The sequence below is a fragment of the Delphinus delphis genome, chromosome 12, assembly GCF_949987515.2.
Source record: "Delphinus delphis chromosome 12, mDelDel1.2, whole genome shotgun sequence".
NCBI classification, from domain to species: Eukaryota; Metazoa; Chordata; class Mammalia; order Artiodactyla; family Delphinidae; genus Delphinus; species Delphinus delphis.
The window spans coordinates 28,319,077-28,343,163 of NC_082694.2; the positions used below are offsets into that span (position 1 = coordinate 28,319,077).

The 24,087-nt window shown below is 57.1% G+C and overlaps 1 protein-coding gene across 6 annotated transcripts in view; it reads left to right on the top strand.

The window, feature by feature from the left end:
• The window catches only part of SFXN5 (sideroflexin 5), a 116,812-nt gene that overhangs the window by 88,630 nt on the left and 4,095 nt on the right, over positions 1 to 24,087 (top strand). For 2 of the 6 annotated variants that reach the window (XM_060026382.1, XM_060026383.1), the window contains 3 exons: positions 1,081 to 1,196; positions 3,165 to 3,250; positions 9,023 to 9,140. In XM_060026382.1, the coding sequence (XP_059882365.1) occupies positions 1,081 to 1,196; positions 3,165 to 3,250; positions 9,023 to 9,140 (320 nt within the window). Of the gene's footprint in view, positions 1 to 1,080; positions 1,197 to 3,164; positions 3,251 to 3,359; positions 3,496 to 9,022; positions 9,141 to 13,035; positions 13,177 to 24,087 lie in introns of those variants that run through there. The other 4 variants (XM_060026385.1, XM_060026384.1, XM_060026387.1 and 1 more) reach the window with 4 other exon arrangements.

The following is a 24,087-nucleotide window of genomic DNA, read 5'->3' on the forward strand; positions in this document are numbered from 1 at the left end:
AGTGGAGCAGGCGGGCTCCAAATTTGTCACCCCCCGAACTCCCCACCCTCCCACCACCCCCAAGTCCCCCCACTTCCATCCTGGAACAGGGCCGGAGGAGTTCAGGCGAGGTCAGCACCCACACCCGGCCCTGAGCCCAGGGCCAGCCACGTGGATCCCAGGGGGGAGGAGCTGAAAGAGGCTCCCTGTGCCAGTCACCAGCTGATGGGTGGCCGCCCAAACTCTGACACACGGTGCTGAACTAAGGAGCCAGGAGCCCTCCCCTCAGCCCAGGTCCCCGTGATCTCAGCTGACGTGGGGAGGCATGGCCAAAGGAGGAAACCCAAGCACGTGGAGCAGGAACGTAGAAGGTGTGCCTTTAGCCGTGCCTGACCCCCACCACACCCCGCCCCAAACCCTTCCATCTCCTGGGTACCCGAAGGATGAGGCACTGTAGCCTTTCAGCTCTGTCCTGCTTTGTTGTGTGACCTCAGATAAGTCACTCCCCATCTCTGAGCCTCAATTTTCCATCCATATGATGAGGGGGCGGTGCCAGGTTAGCACTGAGGTGCCTGCCTGCTCTGGCACCTGTTGTCGGGGAAGCAAATCTCTGGGAACTTGATTCATTCTGAGGAGCGAGGGGCTAAACGTGGGGGGCTGGAATTCAAGAGGATGCCCGGAAAGGCAGCCCAAGGGACTGAGGTGCTGATGGTGGAGCATCAGGCACCAGTGTGGGCGATGCGTCTTCAAGCCCGAGAGCCCTCCCAGGTGGGCATCCACTTCGCCTGCCCGTGGGGCCTGCGCCTGAGGACAGGAAAGCAGCGTTCTTGATCCCTGGCCGCTCTCTAAGCCCTGAATAGTTTCCCTTTCCTTCCTGACACTGGTTATTTTCCACCTTTGCTCTCCAGGTTCCCAAGGGCCCCCAAATCCTTCACCAGGCTGATAGGCAGCAGAACCACACCTTCGCCCACTGTTTGAACAGACGTGGCATTTATTCAAAACCTTTGTTGCTTGGTGCGGGTGGAGCCCAGTGATCTCCTGCGCAGGGTAGAATGCCATCCGCCCCCCTCACACCGGCTCCCTGCCACCCTCTCTCTCCAGCCAGCGCCAACATCTGCAACGTGGTCCTGATGCGGTACGGGGAGCTGGAGGAGGGGATTGACGTCCTGGATGGTGATGGCAACCTCGTGGGCTCCTCCAAGATCGCAGCCAGACATGTGGGTCGTCTGGGGACTTGGGGGCTGGTAGGGAGGCTGTGGTCGGTTTTCCCTAGACACTTTCATTCCCCAGGGGCTTGTGTCCTCAGCGCCCTTGCCTTGCCCTCTTGAGCTCTCCTCGTCACCCCACTCCCACCCCCACCCCCCATTGGTTTGAGCCCCAGGCCTCAGGTCTGGCCCCAGCCACACCTGCCCACCAGACACCCTTGCTTCTCTCCAGTCGCCTCATCACTACTGGGAAACATCCCCATCTCTTGTCCCAGCCCCTCTGGATGTGCTTTCTCTGACCTCTTACTTGGTAAGGGCAGAGGAGGCCCCCCCAGAGCTTTCTTTCCCTTCCCCGGGACCTAGGGCCTAGGGCCTTCATATCCTCCCAACGCATAGAAGCTGATGGTCTGTGGTTGTGTGCTAGTAAGCACTTCTGCAGGTGATAGTCACTAGGGAGTGAGTGCAGTTGAGGCGGAGGGATTTTGGGCTTGCAGGAAGCCACGGGCGTGGTTTGGAGAAGAATGTTTTGTAACAAGAAGGCCCTCTTTCACTTCTGGTTTCACCAGCCTCACCCATCTAGGAATTGTAATTAAAAAAAAAAAAATTCCTGTCCACTTGTATATCTTCCTGTGCTTTCCAGCCTTCATCCTAATGGCAGTTAGTGGCCTGTCCTGCTCTGGCCTCCAAGTGCTGGGTCCCCTCTGCTCCAGCCCTGTCCCTTATGAGCTCCCACATGGCCCCCCACCGCACCCTGTCACTGAGGCCTTCTCCATAAGCCTCTGAGGTAGGAAGACACTTCTCTTGTCCTGGTCCTTCCCTCCCCACTGACTGATCTCAGGGAAAGTAAGTGTCTGTCCAAGGCTTCTGAGGGGCAAGGGGCTCAGGGGTGCCAGTGCCAACACCGCATCCTCTGCTTCCTGCACAGGCTCTGGGCCCCCTGTCATCCCCACACCTGTTCAGAAGACTGGAGGGACCTCTCCCAGGCCTTCCTGAGGCTGGTCACGAAGAACCCAAGTTCCTGGGAGAAATGTTTAGCCCTGAGCCCATCATCAGAGGGATTTGGCCTCAATTTCCTACATCACCCTAACCTATCCAGCGCTATCCTCTTCCCTACTTGCTGTGAGGGAGGCCAACTGTGATAACTCCTCCTTGTGGTCCAAACAGCAGGGAACGCCAAGCTCTTCTGCAGCCCTGGGCTTCCCTTCTCCTGCCTATATCAGCCCCTTGCCATTTGGGACTCCAGGGACCCATGGGTTACAAGCATTCCTTGAGCCTTCTCTGAGGGCTGGGAGCCTGTGGGGTTAGAGGAACTCATCACAATGACCATCAGGGTGCAGAACTGCCACTGAGCTGTGCCTTGACCAGCCCTCCCAGCCCCAGGAATCCTGAGGGAGCCCCCAGAGCAAGGCCCCAGGCAGACCCCATATGGGGACAGCAGACACTCAGCAGAAGCTTTTCCCACGTACAAAGCTGACCTCTTGTCATTAAGAAAGACTCTTATCCAGAGCCAGGAAGTGGCAAGATCCTCCAAATCTTTGTCTTTAAGGGAAAAGAAAGTAAATCCCAGAATCCCTCTTCTTGGGCACCAGGAGCCCCAACGCGGCTCAGCAGGCCACAGCTGTTTGTTCTGGCCCTTCCAGTGCCTGCTTTGTTTTTAGAACGTCTCAGGTCCTCCATATGTTTCCTCCCAGCCGCTGTACCCCGCCACCCGGTTCACCTCCCTGGGCGCAGGCCCCTTGTTGGGACCGCTTCTGGGTTGCCTCCACCCCCCCACATGTGGCAGGTGATGCGGATCTGCTATGGGAAGAGGGGGTGGCTTTTTTGTGTTGTTTGGAATATGGCTTCGTGAGGGATTCCATGAATGATTCCGTTCAGCCAGATGTGCTTAGCAGTGGTACGTACACCTAGGGGCTCCAGGGCTGCTGCCCCGAGGCTGTCCCACCCCCGCCCCGCTCACCACGGCCTCTGCTTGCCCCTCAGGCCCTGCTGGAGACGGCGCTGACGCGGGTGGTCCTCCCCATGCCCATCCTGGTGCTACCCCCGATCGTCATGTCCATGCTGGAGAAGTGAGTTGGGGCCCAGGGCAGAGGCCATCATGGCGGCGGAGTGGGTGGGGGAAGGGGGACCTGCTGGCCCAGGGCAAGGTTCCTGGTTTGTTCAAACTCTCCCTGGCAGGGCTGCTGGAATCATCCTGTGAGAATTAATGGACTTTGGCTGCTCAGGACCCTGTGCTAAGTTCTAGGAGGGATGTCCCGATGGACATGGCTGGCCCTGCCCTGGAGCTGGCCGTTCTAGGTTGTGTGTGTGTGTGTGTGTGTGTGTGTGTGTGTGTGTGTGCACGCATGCGGTCTATTAGTGCACAGCACAGGACCAGTGGTGAAGAGGGCCTGAGGACTATGGTGGGAAGACTAAACTTGGGCCCAGCGCATCCCTTTCCGGCATCTGCCGTGAGGCAAGTCACCACCTCACTGAGCCTCAGTTTCTTCATTTAGACAATAATTGTACTAACCTCCCTGCCGCCCTCAGAGGGATGTTCTGAGAACACATTTGTCCTGACCATAAAGAAATAAGGAGATACAATAATAAGAACAATGATGGAGTGATTCTATTAATTAATGAGTGTGAAATTGAATCACAAAGGCGGGAATGCTGCTGGAAGGAGAGGCTGAGGAGAGGAGGGAGGAAGCAGGGCTGGTTTGGGCAGGCCCTGAGGGTTGGGGAATATCTAGGAGGACGGCAACGGGAAGGGAAGGGTTCCAGGTGTGGGGAGCCAGATGAGCAAAGGCTTGGAGGTCTGGTGCAGATAAAAGTGAAGAGGTGATCGCTTCCTCCTTCCCGGGGGCCCAGCCTGGGAGGGGCACCTCAAGGCAGTGGATGGGCTCGGGGCCACTCCCTCTGGGGCTCTGGATCAGGGGCTTCTCCCCAATTTGGGGACCTTCGTAGTCCCAGAAAACAAATTACAATAACGGCTAACACTTAACAGCTAAGCACTGGCTGCATCCCAGTCCTCTCCCAGCCGGGTCCCCCCCAAATGCCATCTCCTCAACGAGGCCCTCCCTGACCAACCCATCGAGATTACAGCCACCAGGACTTCTTCCCCCACTACACTGCCTTATTTTTACTCACAGCACTTATCGATAGCTGAGATTCTTTATTTAGTTATATGCTATCTGTCTGCTTCATTAGAAGGTCATCTCCATGGAGGCAGGTCAATTCTTTTGTTTACTGCCCTGCACAGTGTCTAGCAGAGTTCCTAGCACACAGTGATGCTCAGTGTTTGTTGGATGAATGAATGATCTCATTTAACCTTCACAACAGTGCAAAGAGGTGAGCATGATGTCCCCATTTTACAGACAAGGAAAGGAAGGCAAAGAGAGGTTGTATCATCTGCTTACAGTCACACACTAGGAAGTGGCAGAGCCAGGCAGGGCCCAGGAATACGGCTGCAAAGCTGGGCTCTTCCTACCACACTGGCTGCCTCTTGGATTTTTGGATCACAGCACATAATCAGCCTGTCTTTGGAATCCACCCCGCATGGAGACAGGAGAGGGGCAGATTTGGGGAACTGGCCTCAGAAAGCCTGTGTTTTGATAAGGGCAGGACCCACACAAAGGTCAGCTGCAGGTGGGACCCGGCAGTGTGGGAACAGGGTCAGGGTGACCTTGAGGGGAGGGCTGGTCCAGAGGAAAGAGGCTGCAGCTGGCACTGAGAGTAAGATAGGATTTTGGTGGAAGGGAGGGCTTTCTGGGCAAGGTGTGACCCTGTTGCGTGGACCTTGAAGAGCCCAACCCAACAGAAGCAAAGCACGCTCTCTCATTGCGCCTGCTGACAAGGGGCCCTGTGTCCAGCTGAGGGGATGATTTCTTCGTCCCCTGGAAGAGTGGGGGAGGTGCATAGTGGGCGTGGCTACCTGAGCAAGGGATGGTGTGTTGAACACTGAGACTTAAGAATATTAATCTCCTCTGGAAGTTGCAAAAATAAATCATGGGAAGCGATTCCTTCGGTGCCCCTGATCCTCGTATACGCCGCTCTCTGGTGAACTGAGGCTGTTCCCAAATACCAGCGACTGCAAGTGCATACAAGGACACCACTGGGCAAATGAGGAAGGGAGGGCTTCTGTCTTCAAGGCTACTGAATCTTGAACCTGGAATTTGCTGGGGAAAAATGTGGTCTGTGATGCCTTCTGGGTGCCATCTGAGCTGGGTTTACAGAAAGTGGAGTGATGGTTAGTGTCCCATTGGTTGGGGGCTTAAACTTAGCTTTGGGAGGCTTGGGAGGTGGGGTGGGATTGTTCTAGTTCTGACTGTCCCAGCCTGGAATCAACCTGGACTGCGGGTGCCCTGCATCTGGCTCAGCTCAGGGTCAAAGGAAGCCCCTCGGGTAGGTAGAAGAGGGTTAGCCATTGGTCTCCTGGAAGACTTGTATTTAGTTGGTCCTTCCCTGAAGCTTGTGGGAGGGTCTCTGAGGAGGAGAAAGAGTCCAGTCTGGGTTCCCCCAGGAATATCAAGACGAACAAGACTCAGTTTGCACCCTCAAAGCCATAATTAACCTCATATACATGGGGCGGGAGGGGGGTGGGAGCTGCCAGACTGTGAGGTGGGGGGCAGGGCAGGTCCGGCACCAACTGAGACTCCTGGCAGGAGTCCCGGGGGGCTGGTCAGTTTCCCACCTGGAGAATGATGTCACTGCCCCCCTCACCACCTTGTCCACTAGAGCTTGGCACTTTGCACCATCCAGCGGGCCCCTGGCTCTTGGCCGGGGCCCCCCTGCCGGGCACCCCACGGCCTTTCCATGCAGGGTGCTAATGGAAGGGCCTCTGCTGGGGAGGCTGATGGGGGAGGCAGCCCTACCCTCGACCCTCGGGAGCCCCCGGTTGGGTGAGGGAGTCAGGACAGCCAGGGAAAAAAGACAAAAGAACACTTACAAAGCAGCCTGCTTGCAAATTAATGGAGCGCAAAAGTAAAACTGCTCCAAGTGCTGAGGGAATGCACGGCAATGGGGAGACAAGCTGTTGTGTGGCAGCGAGGCTGGCTTGGCCCCGGCCTCAGTTTCTCCTCTCTGGGAGGACCCTGGCTTTCCTGCTGGGATAGCAGAGGTGGGCGGCGTCTTCAGGTGTCCCTGTCTCTGAGATGAAAGGAAAAGGGTCTCCCGTCAGAAGCCGAGAATCCTCCACTCTGCCGAGCAGGGCCTCTCTCTGAGGGGCGTACGCCCCACCCCTCACTCTCCACCGGACCTTCCCTCAGGCCCAGGGCTCCACTCCAGCTCCACTGTCCTGGGGAGGAAGCTGGCTTTGGACTCAGGGCCCGGAGAGTAGCCCCGCCCCCCAACTCGGAGGCAGCTGTGGGGGGGTCTCTCCCCCAGCTCTGCATCCCTGGCCCTGGCCCGGGCCTGGACTTTTCTGCCCTCCTAGGCTGGGTCTCATCTTGGTCAGGGTTCAGGCCACACCCTCCACGGTAGCTCCTGAGGCCGCTCCCCAGCCTCCCTCATTCCCGGGGATCCGGGTCTTTCCTCTCTCCCAGGCATTCGCACATCTCTCCATCTGCATATTTTAACTCCCCCAGCTGCCTTTCCAATTCCTCCCTGCCATTTCCCTCTCCTCCTCCCCTCCCCCTGTCCTGCTGTGTTCACTCTCCCGCCTGGGCTGGGACTTCAGAGGCTCCTGTTGGCTGCTGTCTGAACCTTCCTCCTTCCTGAGTGGGGAGGACAGGCCTTGGACTTTCTGGATCCCTTTCACAGTGGGGACTTCAGCCAGCCACCCGGAGAGAGGAACCAAGGTCGCAGCCCCACGTAGAAGGGGTCTGTCCAGTGTCCCCACCGAATGAGTCAATGTCCTGCCCCTCACCTGCCAGGGAGGGAACCTCCCTCCCATGATCCTCCCTCGGGGCGGTGCCTCCAGGGACCACACAACCTCCTGTCCCCTCCCCTCTGCTCTGGCCACCCTCAGGGACTGAGCTCCCAGTCGCTGCCACGGGAGCAAGAGTGCCCACCTTCTGGTCCTGCTGGAGAAGTTAATCTGAGTTGAAAACATCTCAGGACCCATCTCAGCCTTATCCCAGCCCTCCATGACTCCCTTGGAAGCCCAGGAGGCCTCAGGCTGAGTCCGTGGGGAAGAGGGGGGTAAGGCTCACCTGGAGGAGAGGGAGAAGATGGGGGCACTGGACCAAGGCAGAGGGGATGCCAGAAGGGCTTGAGTTTGATTTGGGCACCTTTGTCCCCCTGTTCTTAATCCTGTGGAAATTCTGCTCCCCAATAGCTCAGTTCAGGCTTAATTCAACAACTGGACAGATCTTGGAGTCTGGGCCAGTGGGAAGGGCTGGAGGACAACCCAGCCACCAGGATCCTCCCTCCTTCCTGCTGGTAACAAGGGCGGTAACAGCAGCAATACTAACACACCTCACTGAGCACTTACTGTGTCCAGGTCTTTTACTTGCACAGAATTTACGAGTAATTGGATTGTTATTGGTACCTAAGTAGGAACATCCTGGGCCAGAGTTTCCCAAAAGTGTGGTCTGAGGATCACCTGTTTTAGACTCATGGAAGGTTCCCAGGTGTAGTACCAACTGAATCAGGATCTCATGGGGGAGTCTGCATTTTTAACCACTGCCTAGATACTGAAGTTTGAGGACTGCTGCTCCCAGTTTTGCTGTCGCCTTAGAGCCAGCTGCTTTTGGGATTCATGTGCCAGGAGGTGAAGGTGGTGCGGGGTTTGCCTGCCCCGACACTGAGGCGCTGCCCCCAGAAGAGCCTCTCCCCTGCCTGTGGCCACAGCAGCGCTGCTCCAGGAGGGGAGGGGCAAGAGCCCTGGTTATAGCTTCTTCACACCAGGAGCCAGTCTCAGTCCGGTGGAGGCTGACGCTGACCCAGGGCAGCATGCGTACCCACCCAACATCCCTTGGCAAATAATCCATCTTGCTGACACATGCCACCTCAGGCCTCCCCAAGTAGAATGCCTGGTGGATTATACAGAGCGAAGTGTTCTGAGGGACAACGCAGTGAAGGTGGACTCGCCAGCTGCTCTGCCCTCCACTCTGTCTGGAGAGGCCGTTTTGTCATGGGGCTGGGGGACCCAGGGCCCTGGAGGGAGGCTTTCGTACCCCTCTCCTGCCCAAGAACCCCAGCTCTTTTGTTCACCGTGGGGAGGGGTGCCAACTGTGAACTGGTGATGCAGCGGGCAAAGGGTCCTTAAGGCAAGAGCCAGAGCAGCTCAGTGACAGCACTTTTAGGGAGTCAGAGGAACCCACACAGCAGCCCTGCTTGCCTCCCGCAGACTTGGTCTTGGCCTTGGGCAAGTCACTGTGGCTCTTGGATCGAAGGTGACAAGGTGGTCAGCAGGGTGTGTTCTGTTCCCATACCCAGAAGAGGTCATCCTCTCCTGGCTGTGCGCGTGTGCGTACGCGTGCTTGTGCGTGCATGTGCGTGAATGCGTGTGTGGTTTTTTCACTATTGCAATATGTGCTGCCTTCAAGGCCCATCTTCCTCCGCTCTGTCCCCACGTGGGCCCCCCACCCCCTGCACAGGAGCAGGGGCCGACAGCCTCCTCTATCGTCTACCCCACACGTGGCCTTCTTTGCGCAGGGCTGGATGCACAGTGGGGTGGGTGCCCCACAGGTGCTCATTTATGATTTATGGTTGAGAATTTAACCAGCAACGTCCTTCAGGACATGGCCAGGGGAGAGGGCTGCCACCGGCGGACGGTCCCAAAGATAGAATTCCTCCACAGCTACTTAGCTATGGGCTGGGCCTGGCCCTCAGACCCAGCGGGACCCGGCATGGTGGTTAATGGCCAGCTCACCCTGTCTCCGGGTCTCATGGGCGCCCCCCTTCTCTCTCCCCAACAGGACAGCTCTCCTGCAGGCGCGCCCCCGGCTGCTCCTCCCCGTGCAAAGCCTCGTGTGCCTGGCAGCCTTTGGCCTGGCCCTGCCGCTGGCCATCAGCCTCTTTCCCCAGATGTCAGAGGTCAGTGGAGGGAGGGGCTCAAGGGCAGGACAGGGAGGGTTGCCGTTCGGTCACTTATGAACCAATACCTACTCGGTGCTGACACCTTAGCACTGTGCTAGCTAGGTACTGGGGTTAGACGGTGAATGAGACAGGCCCAGGCTCTGACCTCTCAGGGTCAAGGGTCAAGCAGTGAACACAGCGATGAAACGGAATAGCAAGTGAAGGGTGAGCAGTGTTAAGATGGGAGGAGTTTGACCATGGGAGGAGACAGTAGGGGCCCAAACAGAGCTTAGAGAGAAGTGGCATTTCATGGGGGCCTGAAGGATGGGCTAGAGCTGGCCAGGTGTGTAAGAGGTGAGGGGACACATAGGCTGAGGTCACCTGGTATGAAGGGAGGCGGCACACAGCTGAGGAAAGCCTGCCTCTTGGGCAGAGAGTGGGGAAGATGAGGTGGGCCAGGTACGGGGCCCTGACGTCAGCGGGTGCCGGGAACTTGGAAGCCAGCGCAGTGGGTAGACGTTACCAGAAGAGCTGGGCAGAGCAAGACCACAGATTCCTGATTTTGAACGGTCCCCATGGCTGTATGGTGAGGCTGCGTTGGAGCTCTGGAGAAAGAGCCTTCAGGAGGCGGTGGCGGGAGTCCAGCGAGAGATGATGGCGGCTTGGACCAGGCTGCTGGCAGCAGGCATGAAGGGAAGTGGGTCCTTTAAGAGAGAGTTAGGAGGCAGCTTCATCAGGATCTGATGAAGAACTGCGTGTGGTGGGAGGACAGGGAACCGGCAGGATGTGCGCCCGGCTTTCTGGTTTTGAACAACCCGGCAAGACAGAGATGAGGAGGGGCCGGCGTGCAGGAGGACGGCATGTAGAGCTGGATGCACGCGTGGGGTTTGAAGAACCTGTGGAACTTGTGAACAGAGGTGCCCCGTGGAAGCTGGCTTTGGGTCTAGAAGCCAGGAGAGAGGCCTGGGCTGGAGGGACAGAAGTAGGAGCCCCCAGCATAAAACAGTGATGGAAGCCAGAATGGTGGGTGGGATCAACCCAGGAGCGTGTGGAAAAAATAGGCCCTGGGGAGGGGAGCTGCCCAAGGACAAGTGGCCAGGGAGGTAAGGACAGAGCCAAGTGAGACTGGAGTTGGGGGGCATCCACAGGGTCAGACCCTCCCGAGAGGTCAAGCTCCGTGGGGTTGAAGAGCGCCCATTGGGGTCTCAGTTCGTGAAGGCAAACCCCATCCCGAGGGGTGGAGCCCAGCTGGGGGGTAAGGAAATGGGTTGGCAGGCTGACCGCTTGGTCTAGAGGCTTGGTACCGGGGGAACAAAGAGAAGCAGACCCAGAGCTGGAATGAGATGTGGGATCAAGAGAGGCTTTTATTTATTTTCACTCTTTTAAAATGGGAGAGACTGGAGCTTGTGTAAATGCAAAGGGAAGGCACCAGGAGAGAAGAAGGACACTGGAGGAGGAGGACAGAGAGCAAAGTCCGTGAAGTGGGGGAGTCAGAACGCAGACAAGGGGTTCAAAGGATTCGCCTGGGTGGGGGAGACCCCTCCCCACTTTAGCAGGGGGAGGCAAATGTTGGTTGGGGGGTGGAGTTCGGGGGTGGGGAGGTTAAGGAAGTTGATCTGATAGCTCCTGTGTTCTCATGACTGAGCAGAGAGGAAGGAGGTGGGTGGGAAGGGGGAGGTCAAAGGTCAGAGGACCATGGAGAAGGCTGGAGACCTTCAGAGGGGAGAACGGGAGAGACAGGGGACTAAGGAAGTCAGAGAGCCTGGTGGGCAGTGCCGGGGGTCAGAGGAGGGGACGGCTGGGGGTGGACACAGGTCTGTGGGGATGGCCAGGGCCTGTCTACCCAGAGGTACGGGGCCTGCTCCAGTTTCGTCTGGTTGGGTGAGGCATTCGGGAGGCTGGTAGGAGTTCAGGAGGAGCAAAGGACCCCAGAATCTTAGCTGGGTGGGGGTGAAGAAGCATGAGCAAGCCGAGTGGGAAAAGCAAGGTTTGGTGCAGAGGCAGACCCAAGGAGGGCAAAGAATGATCATGGTATTTGGAGTTACAGAACCCATGGGAAGATGGGGGCTGTGGCCGCAGATGGACGCTTCTGAATCCGTGACCGCAGGACTGACCCTGCGGGGCGGGAGGGATGCCGGTTCCTCCAGGGGAGTTGGGGAAGGTGGAAATAAGGGTCCTGGGGTGTTACACTGGGACTGTGAGGACTGGAGACCCAGGGTCTTAGAGTAGGAGGTAGTGACCCAGCCTCCAGGGCCCGAAGAGGGTGAGGACAGGAGTCACTTGCCTCCACTGAGCCCCAGAGTTTCAGGAGGAAATTATAATGGGATGGGGCTCCTATGTCGGGGGCCAGGCCAGCGCACACAGGATGGGAAGCTCAGCAGTAACCTCACACCCACAGGGCCCAGCCTTGCCGTGGAGCAGGGATACGCCTCCCCATCCTTCCCCTCAACCCGAAAGCTGAACAGCTATATCCTGATGCTTGGGGACTCCAAATAGAGCTGGGGGCTCCAGGTTGCCTGGGAGCTCAGAAGACGAGAGGGCGGGCACTTCTCGGCGGTCCTGGCATCCCTGTCTGGAAGGCCTGGGCCCGCCGCTCCCCAGATCCACTGACGGCATCTCTTTGTAACAGCTGGGCTGAGTCTGCAGTTCTGGGCAAGAGTCAGAGTGCCCCAGGTGCTTGCAGGTACCACTGTGTTCAGAAGCTTCAAGTAGCCGGCTCCCATAGCTCTACCTGTCTGCACAGGAGAGGGAGCCAGGGCAGAGAAACCCCATGAGCCTGTCCCACTGGAAGGATTTTCAAGGTCATCCAGTCTACCACCCTCCTGGCTCTGCTGGGGCAAATGGAGACCCAGAGCAGCCAAGGACCCGGCCCAAAGTCACAGAAGCCACGTGCAAATATAGAAGGACACCCCAGAGGCTCACTCCCAGTCCAGAGCTCCCAGGAGATGTTGCATCTGCTTGTCCTGTAGGATGTTCTCTTCTCACTCTTTTCCCTTCACCTACCCTGAGACAGTGTAGAGAGGAGGAAGCTGGGGCCTCCCTGTGGTGGGGAAGAGTCTAGGAGTGCTACGGGTCTAAGGGCGGGTGTTCCTTTGGGGCAAATAATGGAGAAACGGCCACAGTCCCGCCACTCGGGCCTCCAGCTCCGGCTGCAGAGAGGTGTTCTAAGTGAGCAGCCCTGGCCTAAGTGAGTCAACGTCCAGGCTTCTCCCTTCCCCCATGTCTGCCACAAATAGGCATGGAAGTTAGTTCTTCTGGGTGTCTAACCAAAATCCTTCTCGTTGCAACCCAAGCCTCCTTGTCTAGTTGGAAAGAATATAGTCATTTTGTAATAAGTCTGTTCTCTGGGAAAGGAGGGTAGGGACGTGATCTTCAGAGCCCCCTCCTCACCTGCATCAACCCCAACAGGATGCGGGCGGGCCTGTGCATAATGGGGTGTTTGGCTGAGAGGACCTCGTTCCCCCATTCTTCCTCCCACTTAATTCTCTCTAACGACGCGCTGCTTCTGCCATGTGGGGATCATGTCTCACATCCCAGAAGCCAATGTGATTTGCCACAATAAGTCTGGACCTGCTTGGGCTGACCCAACCTTGCCAAGAGCCACCAAGGTTGTCAACAGGAGTAATCACTGGAACGCTAATTAATTAATTAGGTGACCTGGAGATGGAATTTAGGAACTGGTTCCCAGAATGGCTGGCCTGCAGTGACTGGTGTGGGGTTTCCAACCCACTAACCCCAGAGGTTGAAGAAAGAACTTCAATCCCCTCTTCAATCCCTGGGAGAGAGTTTTGGGGGTGTTTTTTAAGATTTTTTTTTTTTTTTTGATGTGGACCATTTTTTCAAGTCTTTATTGAATTTGTTACAATATTGCTTCTGTTTTATGTTTTGGTTTTTTTGGCCGTGATGCGTGTAGGATCTTGGCTCCCCGACCAGGGATCGAACCCGCACCCCCTGCAATGGAAGGCGAAGTCTTAACCACTGGCCCGCCAGGGAAGTCCCCCTGGGAGAGAGTTTTGTCCGCGCTTTTCAAATTAGTATTTCTGCCTATTAAAATGGTGCTAATTTTAAAACTAAAATTGCAAATAATAATAATACCTACCATTTGCCAAACATCTACTAGGCCAGGTCGTATGCCGGGAACTCTGCATGCCTTGTATTAAATCTTCCTAATGCCCCTCAAGTCCAAGGTATTACTGTTTATCAAAGGGTGTTGCCTAGACAGTTAGATGTGTGTGTCTCAGGCTCTGGGGCGAGATTTTGGCTGGGGAACAGGGAACCTTTGATGCATGGTAGGGACTGAAGTCCTGGAAGGGTTGAGGTCTCTGTAGAAGGAAGAAAAGCTGTTAAAAGAGGGCAGGAGCAGGCAGGGAAGAACCCTGATGAGCAGTTTCATGGACGCTGAGGACAAGGGCATTTCGAGAAGGAGGGGGCTCCCTGCAAGTGAGCTGCTGCCAGGGCACTAGGAGTTGACAACAATCGGGGGGTGTGGCTGGGCGAGGCAGTCTAGGAGGCAAAACGGCAGTCAGGTTTCTCCCTTTGTTCAGAGAAATGAACTCAGGGATGGGAAGCCATTGGAGAACAGCAAAGATAATTTCACTCATTGGTGTTCTGTGAGATGGGGGGGTGGGGGCCTGGAGAAAAGGCAGTGATGGGGAAGAAATCACACAGCCCAGGGTAGAAAGGCATGGCCTCCAAGAGGTCCTGGGGTCCAGTAAGTACAAGGGCCTGGTTGACTGTGGTGGTAAAATGTGGACCCAGAACATGACAGTCCTGTGAGGTTCGTACCAGTATTATTCCACGTTTACAAATGAGAAAACTGAGGCACATCAAGGTTAAGCACCTTGCCCAAGGTCCAAAGTTGGTAATGATGGAATAAGCTCTGTACCCACAAAAGGATTCCATAACCCTCCTCAGCCCACCCCCATCTCGCTATAAAATGAGAAGGCCCAAGTCTGAGCCCCAGATGGCTCCTTGCTCATTTATCGGTAGGAACATTCCAGTGCCCTCACCCAGCCCTCGTCCTTCATGGGGAATCCATGTTCAGGTTCACAGGGACCTTCTGAAGCAGGTGTTTGTGCCTTTGTTCTCTAACCCAGAGCTGAGGCAGGAGGCGGGAGTAGGGGGTCTATGGGCCAGCAGTTTGGGTAGGGAGCCTCCTTAGGAACTTGGGTGTGAGGACAGGGGAGCAAGGTCTGGCCTCCCTTCTGAGCCCCGGTCCTGTTGCCGGGAGTGTGGGGTCTGCCCCGGTGGACACTGTGACCTTCAGATTAAGGCTGTAGGGCATTGGCCAAGGCCAGCTCAGCCCAGCATGGACGGGCCCATCTGCACCCAGATACTGGGGGGATTTCCCCTTTTGCTTGTAACTTGGAGGGCCATGTCATAGCCCCCTGCTCTCAGGGAGCCTCTGTTCTGGGGGTGCAGACAGAAGCCAAATAACCGAGGAATGTCAGGTGATGGTGCAGCTATGATGGAAAGGAGAGGGCTGTGTTGGAGCTTGCCCAGGGCTGTGCTGGGTCAGGCGGGCTGCAGAGGCCTCCCTGTGGCATGTGGGGCCTGATTTGTGGTGACCTTTCTGGCCCTGCCCTCTCTGGAGATTGGGGCTCTGGGCCCCAGGCCAACGCGGTCATCTCTGTCCTCCCTCAGACATATACATGCATGCGCGCACGCGCGCACCACCCCCCCCCCCACACACACACACGTATGCTGGTGTCTCAGCTTCCTCGAGGGAGATGTCCAAGGTCCAGTCTCTGGGCCCATGGGCTTGGCTGCCACAAGAGGCTGGACCTGGGGATGGTGAATGTCCCTCCAATTCTGACAGCCGGTGTTCCCCACCTGGGAGCGCTTCCAATCCCATTTAATGAACCTCGTTAAGGTTCAAGAAGCAGTACCTTGGCCAAGTACCCTGCCCATGGCCCTGCCTGTTTCTCTCTTTGTGCCTCTCTCCTTCGATTCCTCTGGGCTCTCCCCCACCCCATTCCCCTCTCTTTCCCTCGCGATTCCCCCCGGGAGCTCTGGGAGGGGGGGAGGCTGGGGAACTGGGCTGCACATACAAGCCGGTGCCATTGTTCGACAATCTGTTTTTGTCTTCATCTTGTTGGCAGGCGGCAGGAGAGGAGCAAAAGGTTAATGAGACACTGTGCAGCGGGATTACCGACGGCGGGCGGCGGGCGGGCGAGCCAGCCATGGTGACAGGGAACTAATTAGGAGCAGTTTAACAGGAGGAAAAAGTGAAATCTCCTCTTCACCAACTGTCAATAATTAGCTGATTTGGTGAGGTTGAAATGTGCCCACAGGAAAAGTTGGGGCTTTTCTGTGGATGAGTGAGGCTGTGGGTACGGGGGGCCCCAGGCGGCTCCGCCCTGTCCCTAGGTGGGGCTCAGGCCGGGGGCCGCCACACATGCCCCAGGTCTGCCCTCCTCCCATCTGGCTGGCACCCCCCGGCCTCAACTCTCTGTATGACTTGGTCTTCGCCCTAAGGACCTCAGTTTCCCCTGCCATAAGATAAGGTGTTGTATGTAAGCTTTCTCCTGGTTCCGCCCATGAGGATTCTGGAAGTGAAACCATGAGACCGGCCCCTGGTACTAGAGCAGGGAGAGCCGGTGGCGGGCTGTGTGGCCTTAAGTCAGCTGCAGACCCTCGGGTGCCTCTCCGGCAGCGTGGCTGTGCCGCCCTCTCGGGCCAGGTGTGGCTTAGGGATGGTGCTGAATGCTGAATGGGCAGAACCTTCCTCGGAACATGCCTTCCAGCCCCTGGACCCTCATTCAGCTCCTCTGTCCTCCCAGCAGCAACAGGGGCTGAGGTTGGGGCACAGGCAAGGTGGGGCTGGGCTGCTGCCATAGGGCTGGGGGCTCCTCGAGTGTGTGTGTGTGTATCTCCCCCCGGCACCAGTTTTGCGGGGTCCACGTGAAGCCAGGGAGTCAGGTTCACTGGCAGCGAGGGTGGTTGCCCTGCAGTTGTCTATTGTCGGCTGTTGGTTTGCTGGCCCCTGCCCTTTGGCCTTCCCTGACACCTCAGCAGAGGACCCCCTCCCCACCCTCCCTCTGCCTCTCCAGCTTCTGCCAGACACCTTGACTGGAAGAAAAGGCAGCATCTGAGCCCCCCAGGGCTTGCTGCTCAGAGCCTCCCCTGTCAGCCCTGCTGACCCCCCAACCCCCTCCCTCTCAGCCCAGCCCCTCCTCACCTCAGCCCCGGAGGGTCCAAAGAACCAGAAACCTAGGCCCTCCTTATGTCCTCACACTAGTCACCCTGGCCCCAGAGGTTGGCTCTTAGAGGTCACACGCGTGCTGTAGATGAGGTTCCTGAAGGTCCAGCTCAGCCATGCCCTGGCTCACCCCACTACCTCTTCCAGCTCCCCCTTCCAGCTTCCATAGTTACGAAACAAAGAGGCACATCATCCCTGTATGGGGAAAGAATGTGGGTACCCCCAGTGGGCACCAGAACCTCCACCATCTCTCTCCCCATCACCAGCCCTGAAGAAAATGGTAGTTTTGATGAACCAGCTTGGCCGGGAGCTGTGACTTAGCGGAAGCAAATGTCTCCCCCAGCTTGCCTCCGTTTCTCCGAGAAAACATTTGAACTCCCAACCAAGAACAGGGAAGAGTTGGGAATGAGCTCAGGTCCACATTCAAGCTGTTCTAGGAGAGGTCCCTCCTCCAGGAAGTCCTCCGTGATGAGCCCCCCTAGGATCTGTCTCTCCCCACACATGTAGACTCTGGTCGCATGCGTTTCCTGCGTCCCATCTCCCTCCCCAGTACAACAGTCCTTTCTCCATCCCTTGACTCATAGGGTGTCCCTAAGGCTGAGAACTGGCACTATTTATTAACACCTAATACAGAGCATGGCTCACCTGGGCTCACCTTGACTTCATTGCTTCCTGCTTCTCCCACTCTTCCAAGGCTGATATGAGGCCAGAAGCAATGTCTAGGGGGTAATGTGTCCCTCTTGAGTCCACAGAGATTCACCATCTCCCAGAGCACGTGCCTCCTCCCCTCCAATCTCAAATCCTTCTCCTACTTTGCTTGGAGATGCTTGTTTGGGGCTTTTCTCCTTTACTGCTTTAATCAGTCCCTATTGAACTCTGAAGCGGGCTATTTTTGCCATCAGAAATCTGCCGCCTCCCTGCCCGCTGCTTTCTTGGAGTTTGCCCACAGGACCCCCCAGGAGGGACGGATGGGAATGGCAAAGCCGCTTGGAGCCCAGGAACGCCAACGCCACCTGTCACGTTGCCTGTTCCACACACCCCCACCCCAAACCTGCGCGTGCACGCAGGCCCACACACGAGCACGTGCACAAACATGCGCACACATGCCCCGGTGACAGGCCTCAGCAGGGCCACCTCTCAGCCCATCCCTCCCCAGTCCTTTCTAGGACCTTCTAAAACACCTAGCTGAATAGAGGACAGGGAGGGAGGAGGCTTGGTTGTGCAAAGCTTCTGCTGAGAGGATTAAACGCATCAGTACGTGTGAAGCATTTAGAACGTGCCTGGCCCACGGCAAGCGCTCGGCCCTGTGCGCCACAAGGAGACACAGGCGAGCAAGACCCGGCCTGGCGGTGGGATAGCCACGGGGTCCTGCCTTCCTTTAGCAGGTTTTCTAAGCCTCCAGAGGGCCTTCTCATCCATTTCTTGGTAATATCCACATCCCAGCCCCAGGAGTAGAAAAATCTTTCCACCTCCCATGTGGGGAAACTGAGATCTTGAGAAGGTGGAGGACAGAGAACGATTCTGAGTTTGGTCCACCAGAGGGCACCCAGGAACAGTGCAAAGCTCCAAAATGGGGGGAGGGGGTGGTCTGAGCGTTCCGTGGGTGCGCACCACACGCGGGGATAGGAGGTATAAGATGAGGATCCCTGAACTCGGGGAGTGCAGTTCAGTTTGGTTCCACTTTTACCGAGGGCCCACTATGCACATGGCACAGGGTGACTTGAGCTACCCTGAGTGGCTCACGCTGGGGTGGGGTGGCGGGGGGGGGCCCTGTATTCACAGCTGGCCTGCCTCTGGGGGTGTAATCGGCCGGGGGCACCGGAGGAAGCAGCAATGGATTTGGTCTGAGAAGATCAGGGGAAGCTTCCTGGAGGATTAGGCCTCCAAGCCTACTCGTACAACGTACTGGGCGTGAGAGCAGCCAGTGGGTGAGGAAGCTGGAGAAGGTCGCGGAAGACCTTGAGTGTCCAGCCAAGGAGTCTGACGTTCACTGGGAAGGCAGTGGGAGCCCAGAGCCAGCGCCCGAGGCCTGCCTGACCCACCGATCTAGGCTCAGGCCTCAGCTGCTCCCCAGCTCCGGCCTAACACTCCTGTCCTCCAAGGACACTCAGGACAACACTCAGGCCTGGACGTGTGTATCTGAGCAGGACCCGAGGCCTGCCTAGCCCTGGTGACGGAGGGTGGTATGTGGCCGCCCAGTAGGCAAGTTGGTTCCGGACCTGGCAGAGGCCTCAGGCACACAGGGTCAGCCAGGTGCCGGCCTGGGCTTTGGACCTGTGTCAATGTCGCCACCACCTGCGGACCCTCAGAGGCCCAGACCCCTGGCCAGGAGCAGGAGGCCGCTTTGAGCCATGTCACAGGGTCACGCTGAACACCCCACCCCCCAGCCCAATGCCTTTGAAAAGGAGGCAGAAAAGCCACCAGAAGAAAGGCAAGTAGGAGGAACTTCTTTGTAGTAGGTAAAAGCCCCTGAAAGTGGGGCACAGGCCGGGGATCCAGTTTCCTGTTTATGTCTCGGCACCTTAGCTCCAGGTTCAAATATGTAAACTATCTGCTGGCTGCTGGCTGCAGGTGTGTGTGTGCTCTGGGGCTGCAGAGGCAGAGGTGATCCCAGATGCATTCCTGACTCTGGCCCCCCACCCAGGATGAGCCAGGAGACAGAGGCAAATAGCTCAGGGTTAACCCTTCCAGCGCCACGAAGGAAGCCCTTCAGGCTGCTCTAGGGGGCTCTGGGGCCAGCTGGGCCTGGGGGTGCTCCGGAGAGGCTCGTGCTTTGTGTTTGCTGCCTCTGACCTTAGATGCAACCGGAAATCTGGGGCTATCTGCTACAAGGGGCAGCAGGCTCTGAGCTGGGTCTGGAGGCTGGGGTTGGGGGCTCTGATAGGGTTAGGGTTAGGGTTAGGGTCTGAGAGGGGAGGGCATCCGGGTGAAGCTGTCTGGGAGCCAGGGTGCAGGTTCTGCCTGGGAGTCAGGGAGTGCGAGCAGGGCAATACTGCTCATCTCATGGCAAAGCGAGCTGTTTCCAACAGGCCCACGTCTTCTGGGCACCCCCATTTCTGGGGCTGGAGGGTACCATCAACCAGTGCTGACTGATCACTTCAGCCAGGGCTCTGGCTCCCCATACCAGACCCCGCCTTCCCTCGAGGTCCCCTGCTGACTGACCGTCGCGCGCCTGGGGAGGAGTTCACCAGATGAATGGAGGGACCCACAGGTTCCTGCCGGCCCCCCACTGGCTGCCTGGACTGGGTCACCCCTTCTCCCTGTGGCCACTCCTTGCACAGCCTTCCTTCTCCTTGTCACCTTCTCCCCAGAGGAGGCCCCTCAGAGCTTAGCTGTGGTCAAGCCCCTGCCCTTGGCCTACTACGCTGGGGCCCTAGTCTTTTCTGGGCTGATGATAATGACCCCTCCTTGCCGCATCCACTCCTCTCACTGGGCCTTGGGACCTCCCTCTGTCCACAGCCCACCTCTGAGCCGCTGTGGCTACCACACCATTTGTTCTGCTGCTGACACAGAACACGGAGCCGGCTTCTGCTTCTTCCCTTACCTCAAATAGCAGGGGGACCCCAAGGGAACACACACCCTGTCCCTAACTCTGGGACCCTGAAGCTGGTTAGTTGCCCTCACTCAGTACTTGAATCTCATTCATGTACCAGCACAGCCCTGGATGTGATTTCTGTGGAGGGGACTCAGGCCCCCCACACCTCAGAGGGGTGATCTCCATGGGGTAGGCAGCATGGGGGTCCCTGCCCCAGCTTCCTCCGCTGAGCCCAGTGGTGAGGACCCTCAGTGGTCCCGACATCCGTGAGCCCTCGAGACGGTGAGCCATTGGCTCAACCCCCAGCTATGGGCAGAGAACTAGAGAGGTCTTAAGGAATGACCGGTTGAATTGGCCCAGGATGGAAGTGAGAGGCGGAGTGAGGGTTAGGAAGTCTGGACTCTAGGGGGTCACCAACTCCCACCAAAATCCCTCTGCCAAGACCAAAGACCAAAGCCTCTCAGCCCCCACCGGGGCCGCAGGAAACTCTGTCTGCCTGGGGTTGCCATTGCTGCCTGTTGTCTGTGGTGCCCTCCGTCACTGCCACCGCCCCTTGGGCCGGTCCCCCAAGGCCGCCATCATGGGCTTGTTCCCTATACCCGCCCCTCAAATGTGCCTGTTCCCCAGGCCTGGCGCCCTCCCCTGCCATCTGCTCTTCTGGGCAACTCCTCCACTCCAGGGCTCTGGCTGTGCTCACGTATCCAGGGCTCACTCTTCTGCCCAGGCCCCTGCCCAGAGCTCCTCCCCCAAGACCTGTCTGCCTCACTGGCTTCTCAAGCTGGGGGACCCAGGCCTACCACCCTCCCACCCTGACCCACCCCCCCATATTCCCCTGCCTCTGAGAATGGCGTCACCAGCCACCCAGGCTCCTGAGCTAGAATTAGGAATCATCCAACGCACAGTCATCCTCGACACCTCCCTCTCACCCCCACATGGAATTGGTCATCAACTCCTGTGGATTTCGTCTTAGAAAGGATCCCCAGCACACCCTCCTGGCGGCCCCCACGGGCAGCATCAGAGGGCAGGACTTGCCACCTCTCTCTGATTCCCTCAGCTGCCCCCTCACTCACCTCTCCAGCCCATCCTCCATGCTCACCACCACCAGCAAGACAGGGATCTTGGACCACCCCTGCTCAGGATCCTTCCGTGACTCCCCATTGCCCTCGAGTAAAATGCTGACACCTTCACGTGGCCTACGGGGACCTGCCTGCCCCAGCCCCACCTCCATTTCCTGCCACATTCCCAGCCTGCCCAGCATTGCCCACACCAAACATGCCATGCTGGCCAGCTTATGCTTTTCTCTTCCCCAGCAGGCTTTTCCTGCCCTCTCTTATCAAAACCTTCTGTTTCTTTCTGGCCTCCCTCCTCTGAGAAGTCTTCCTTCCTTGTTCTTTCATCAATGCATGGTAACCCCCACCCCCTCCCAGTTTCCATGGCACTTGGTTTGTCTCTCTGGGATCCATCTGCTTGCCTTTCTGACTCCTTCCCTAGACTTGAAGCTTCTCAAGGGCACGGGCTGCTCTGGTCCATGTCTGTGTGCCCAGCCCTGGTGTATGGAGTTGGCAGCTATAAACATCTGCTGACTTGAGGGCCGATGGAATTGAAATGAGAGGAGAAGGCTTAGATGCCAGCTCTGTCCCTAAACGCCTGCTCCTGAGTGGAGGGCCTCGTCCACTGCCCTCCCCCGCAGCCTTCCCATTGCCTGCGTCTCCCCACCCTGCTTCCCTCCTACCTGCTGCCCTCAGCACAGTTGGGAGCCTGGGTCTGCAACAGCCCCGCTGGGAGGGGGACGCCTTGGTCTCCACCAGGGCCAGTGCTCTCCAGGGAACGGGCCGAGTAGGCCGTGGCCCTGGCCCGTGGTCCTCCACTGTGGTGGTGAGCAGCCTCTCCGATTTTAATGCGGGCCTCAGTGCTTCAGTGAAAGCCGGCATGGGAAGTTGCTAATAATGGCACTAAAATAAAATATGCTACATCTGTTATGGGTAGCAGAACAAAATTAGCTGCTCACACCTCTGACATCCAAGATGTCTTAACTTAAAATACTCCTTGGCTTACTTTACATCATTTACTGATTATATTTAAAAGAAATACAATTTTGCAATTACTGTTCTTTCCAGCGTGATATCTATGCATCATTTTCCTTTTATGTTTATATATTTCTCCTTCATTAGTGCAGTCTGAAGGGTGATTAGGATTCTTCAAACATTTTACAGAGGTTAAACGTTGATTAAGATTTAATTATTACTGTAAATAGCTTGGAATGACATATGGTGCAAAAGCCTGACATATGTGCATTTGAATAAATGAAGTGCTATTTCCCAGGATGCCTCAGTAGCTGTTTAACAGCTTTCCCGAAGGGTTATGTTACACCTCATGGTAAGATTGCTGGGATGTTATATTTTGTTGGTTTTTGCAGCTGAAAGCTAAGAACAGTTTTCCAGTTTTTTAAAAACATTGAATATTTTAAATACCTAAATTGTTTTGCACAAATTTTTGCTAATTTGTCTAACTAGGTTAAACATTTTCAAAAGCATTTAGATTTTTAAGCGTGGGCGCTGTGCATTGTGTCAGTGGCAGCATGGGGACGAGGAGAGCTGGTGGGGTGGAGGGGACTCGGAGGCCGGCAGGGGTGTGGAGGGAGGAGGTGGTTTGAGGAGAGGGGGTGGGGAAGAGGCCTGGTCCCTGAGCCTCGCTCTTGTCTCTTTGGCCCTCTCAAGTGGCCTGGGTATTGGGGTGCCAGGGACTACAGGAAGAGGGTCCCCCTTCTCCAGGAACTTCACCGGGCCCACCGGCTGTAGCCCACACTGAATCCCCTCTTGTCTGGTCTCGGACATGACCGAGTTCTCTAAAAGCCCGTCCAGTCTATGGCACCTCCCGCCTACTACCCAGAGTTGCCACGTCTTGATGTATAGCAGGTACCTGGGACCAAGCTCAGCGAGCTGAGTTTCAAAGGCCCGGTGCTCCCTTGACTCGGTCCAGGGCAGGTGTCAGGCTGGGGCCCCCCACAGAGGGAGCGCCTCCCTCCCGGCTCCCTCAGGTTTGAGGGCTCAGGTGTCCCCACCAGATCAGTCCCTGGAGCTGCAGATCAACATCTGGGCGGCTGTGGAGCCTCCAGGGGGACCCCAACCTCCCAGTACCCTCTGCCTCTCTTCTTTCCGCTCACTGATTCAACACTTATGAACACCTACTGTCTCCCGGCACTGGGCCTTGAGGATGCAGGATGAACAAGATCACACCCTCGCTGCCTCATAGAGCTCGTGATCTAACGTGGAGAAGCGGGAGATGAGTGATCGGGCAGCCTTGAACCACATGCTACGACGGCTATACAAAGTGCAGGGGAGGGTGGGGCTGGAGAGGTGGCCGTACCCAGCCTGGATGAGGGAAGACGTCTAAAGCTGAGGGAACCGGGGTTGGGGAGGAGAGGAAGTGGCAGAGGGCAGCTCAGGCGAAGACTCGGGGTGGGAATAACCCAGTGTACCTGAGGCACGGTGATAAGCGGGTGTGCCGTGTCTCCAGTCCAAGGGACTGGGTGGTGAGGGGGAGGCTGGGGCTGGATCTTGAGGGATCCAGGGGTCCCACTGGGTCCCTGAGGGCAGTGGGGCCAATGAGCCATTTCCTAACAAAGAGAGGCATGGCCAGACTTGCAGCTGAGAAGGCTCCCGATGGCTGTGATGGGGGAGGGACTGGAGTGGGTGACACCTGAGGGGAGGGAAGGAGAGTGGAGGTCAGGAGGCCCCAGGGTCTCTGGCCAGAGCACCATTGGGTGGCGGTGTGGTTAGCAGGGGGCGGAGGGGTGGGGAGGAGATGAGGAATTCTGTTCTGCTCTGGATGGGTTGAGTTTAAGTACCTGTGGGGCTATGTGCAGGGAAGAGGAACCCTGAGACCCTGAGAAGTGTCCAGTGGGTGTCACACAAAGGGAGCTGGCAGTAACCTTGGAGAGGAAGATTGTTGTGGAGAGTGGTAGGAGCAGAGGCCAGATTTGCTGTGGGTTGGAGAGTCAGTGGGAGGTGAGGAGATGGTGCTGGCCAGTGTGGAAGAGGCCTTGAAAAAATGTGGCCATTGGAGGGGAGAGAGACCCGGTGGTAGCTGGAGCATAACAGGGGGTTAAGGGGAGGTTTTATGGGATGGGAGGTTCTCTGCTGATGAGCAGGAGGCAGTGGGCTGAAAAGGTGGGAAGGAGGGAGGGCAGTCCAGCGGTGGTCTCCAGAGTGGGGTCTTGGGAGGGAGGG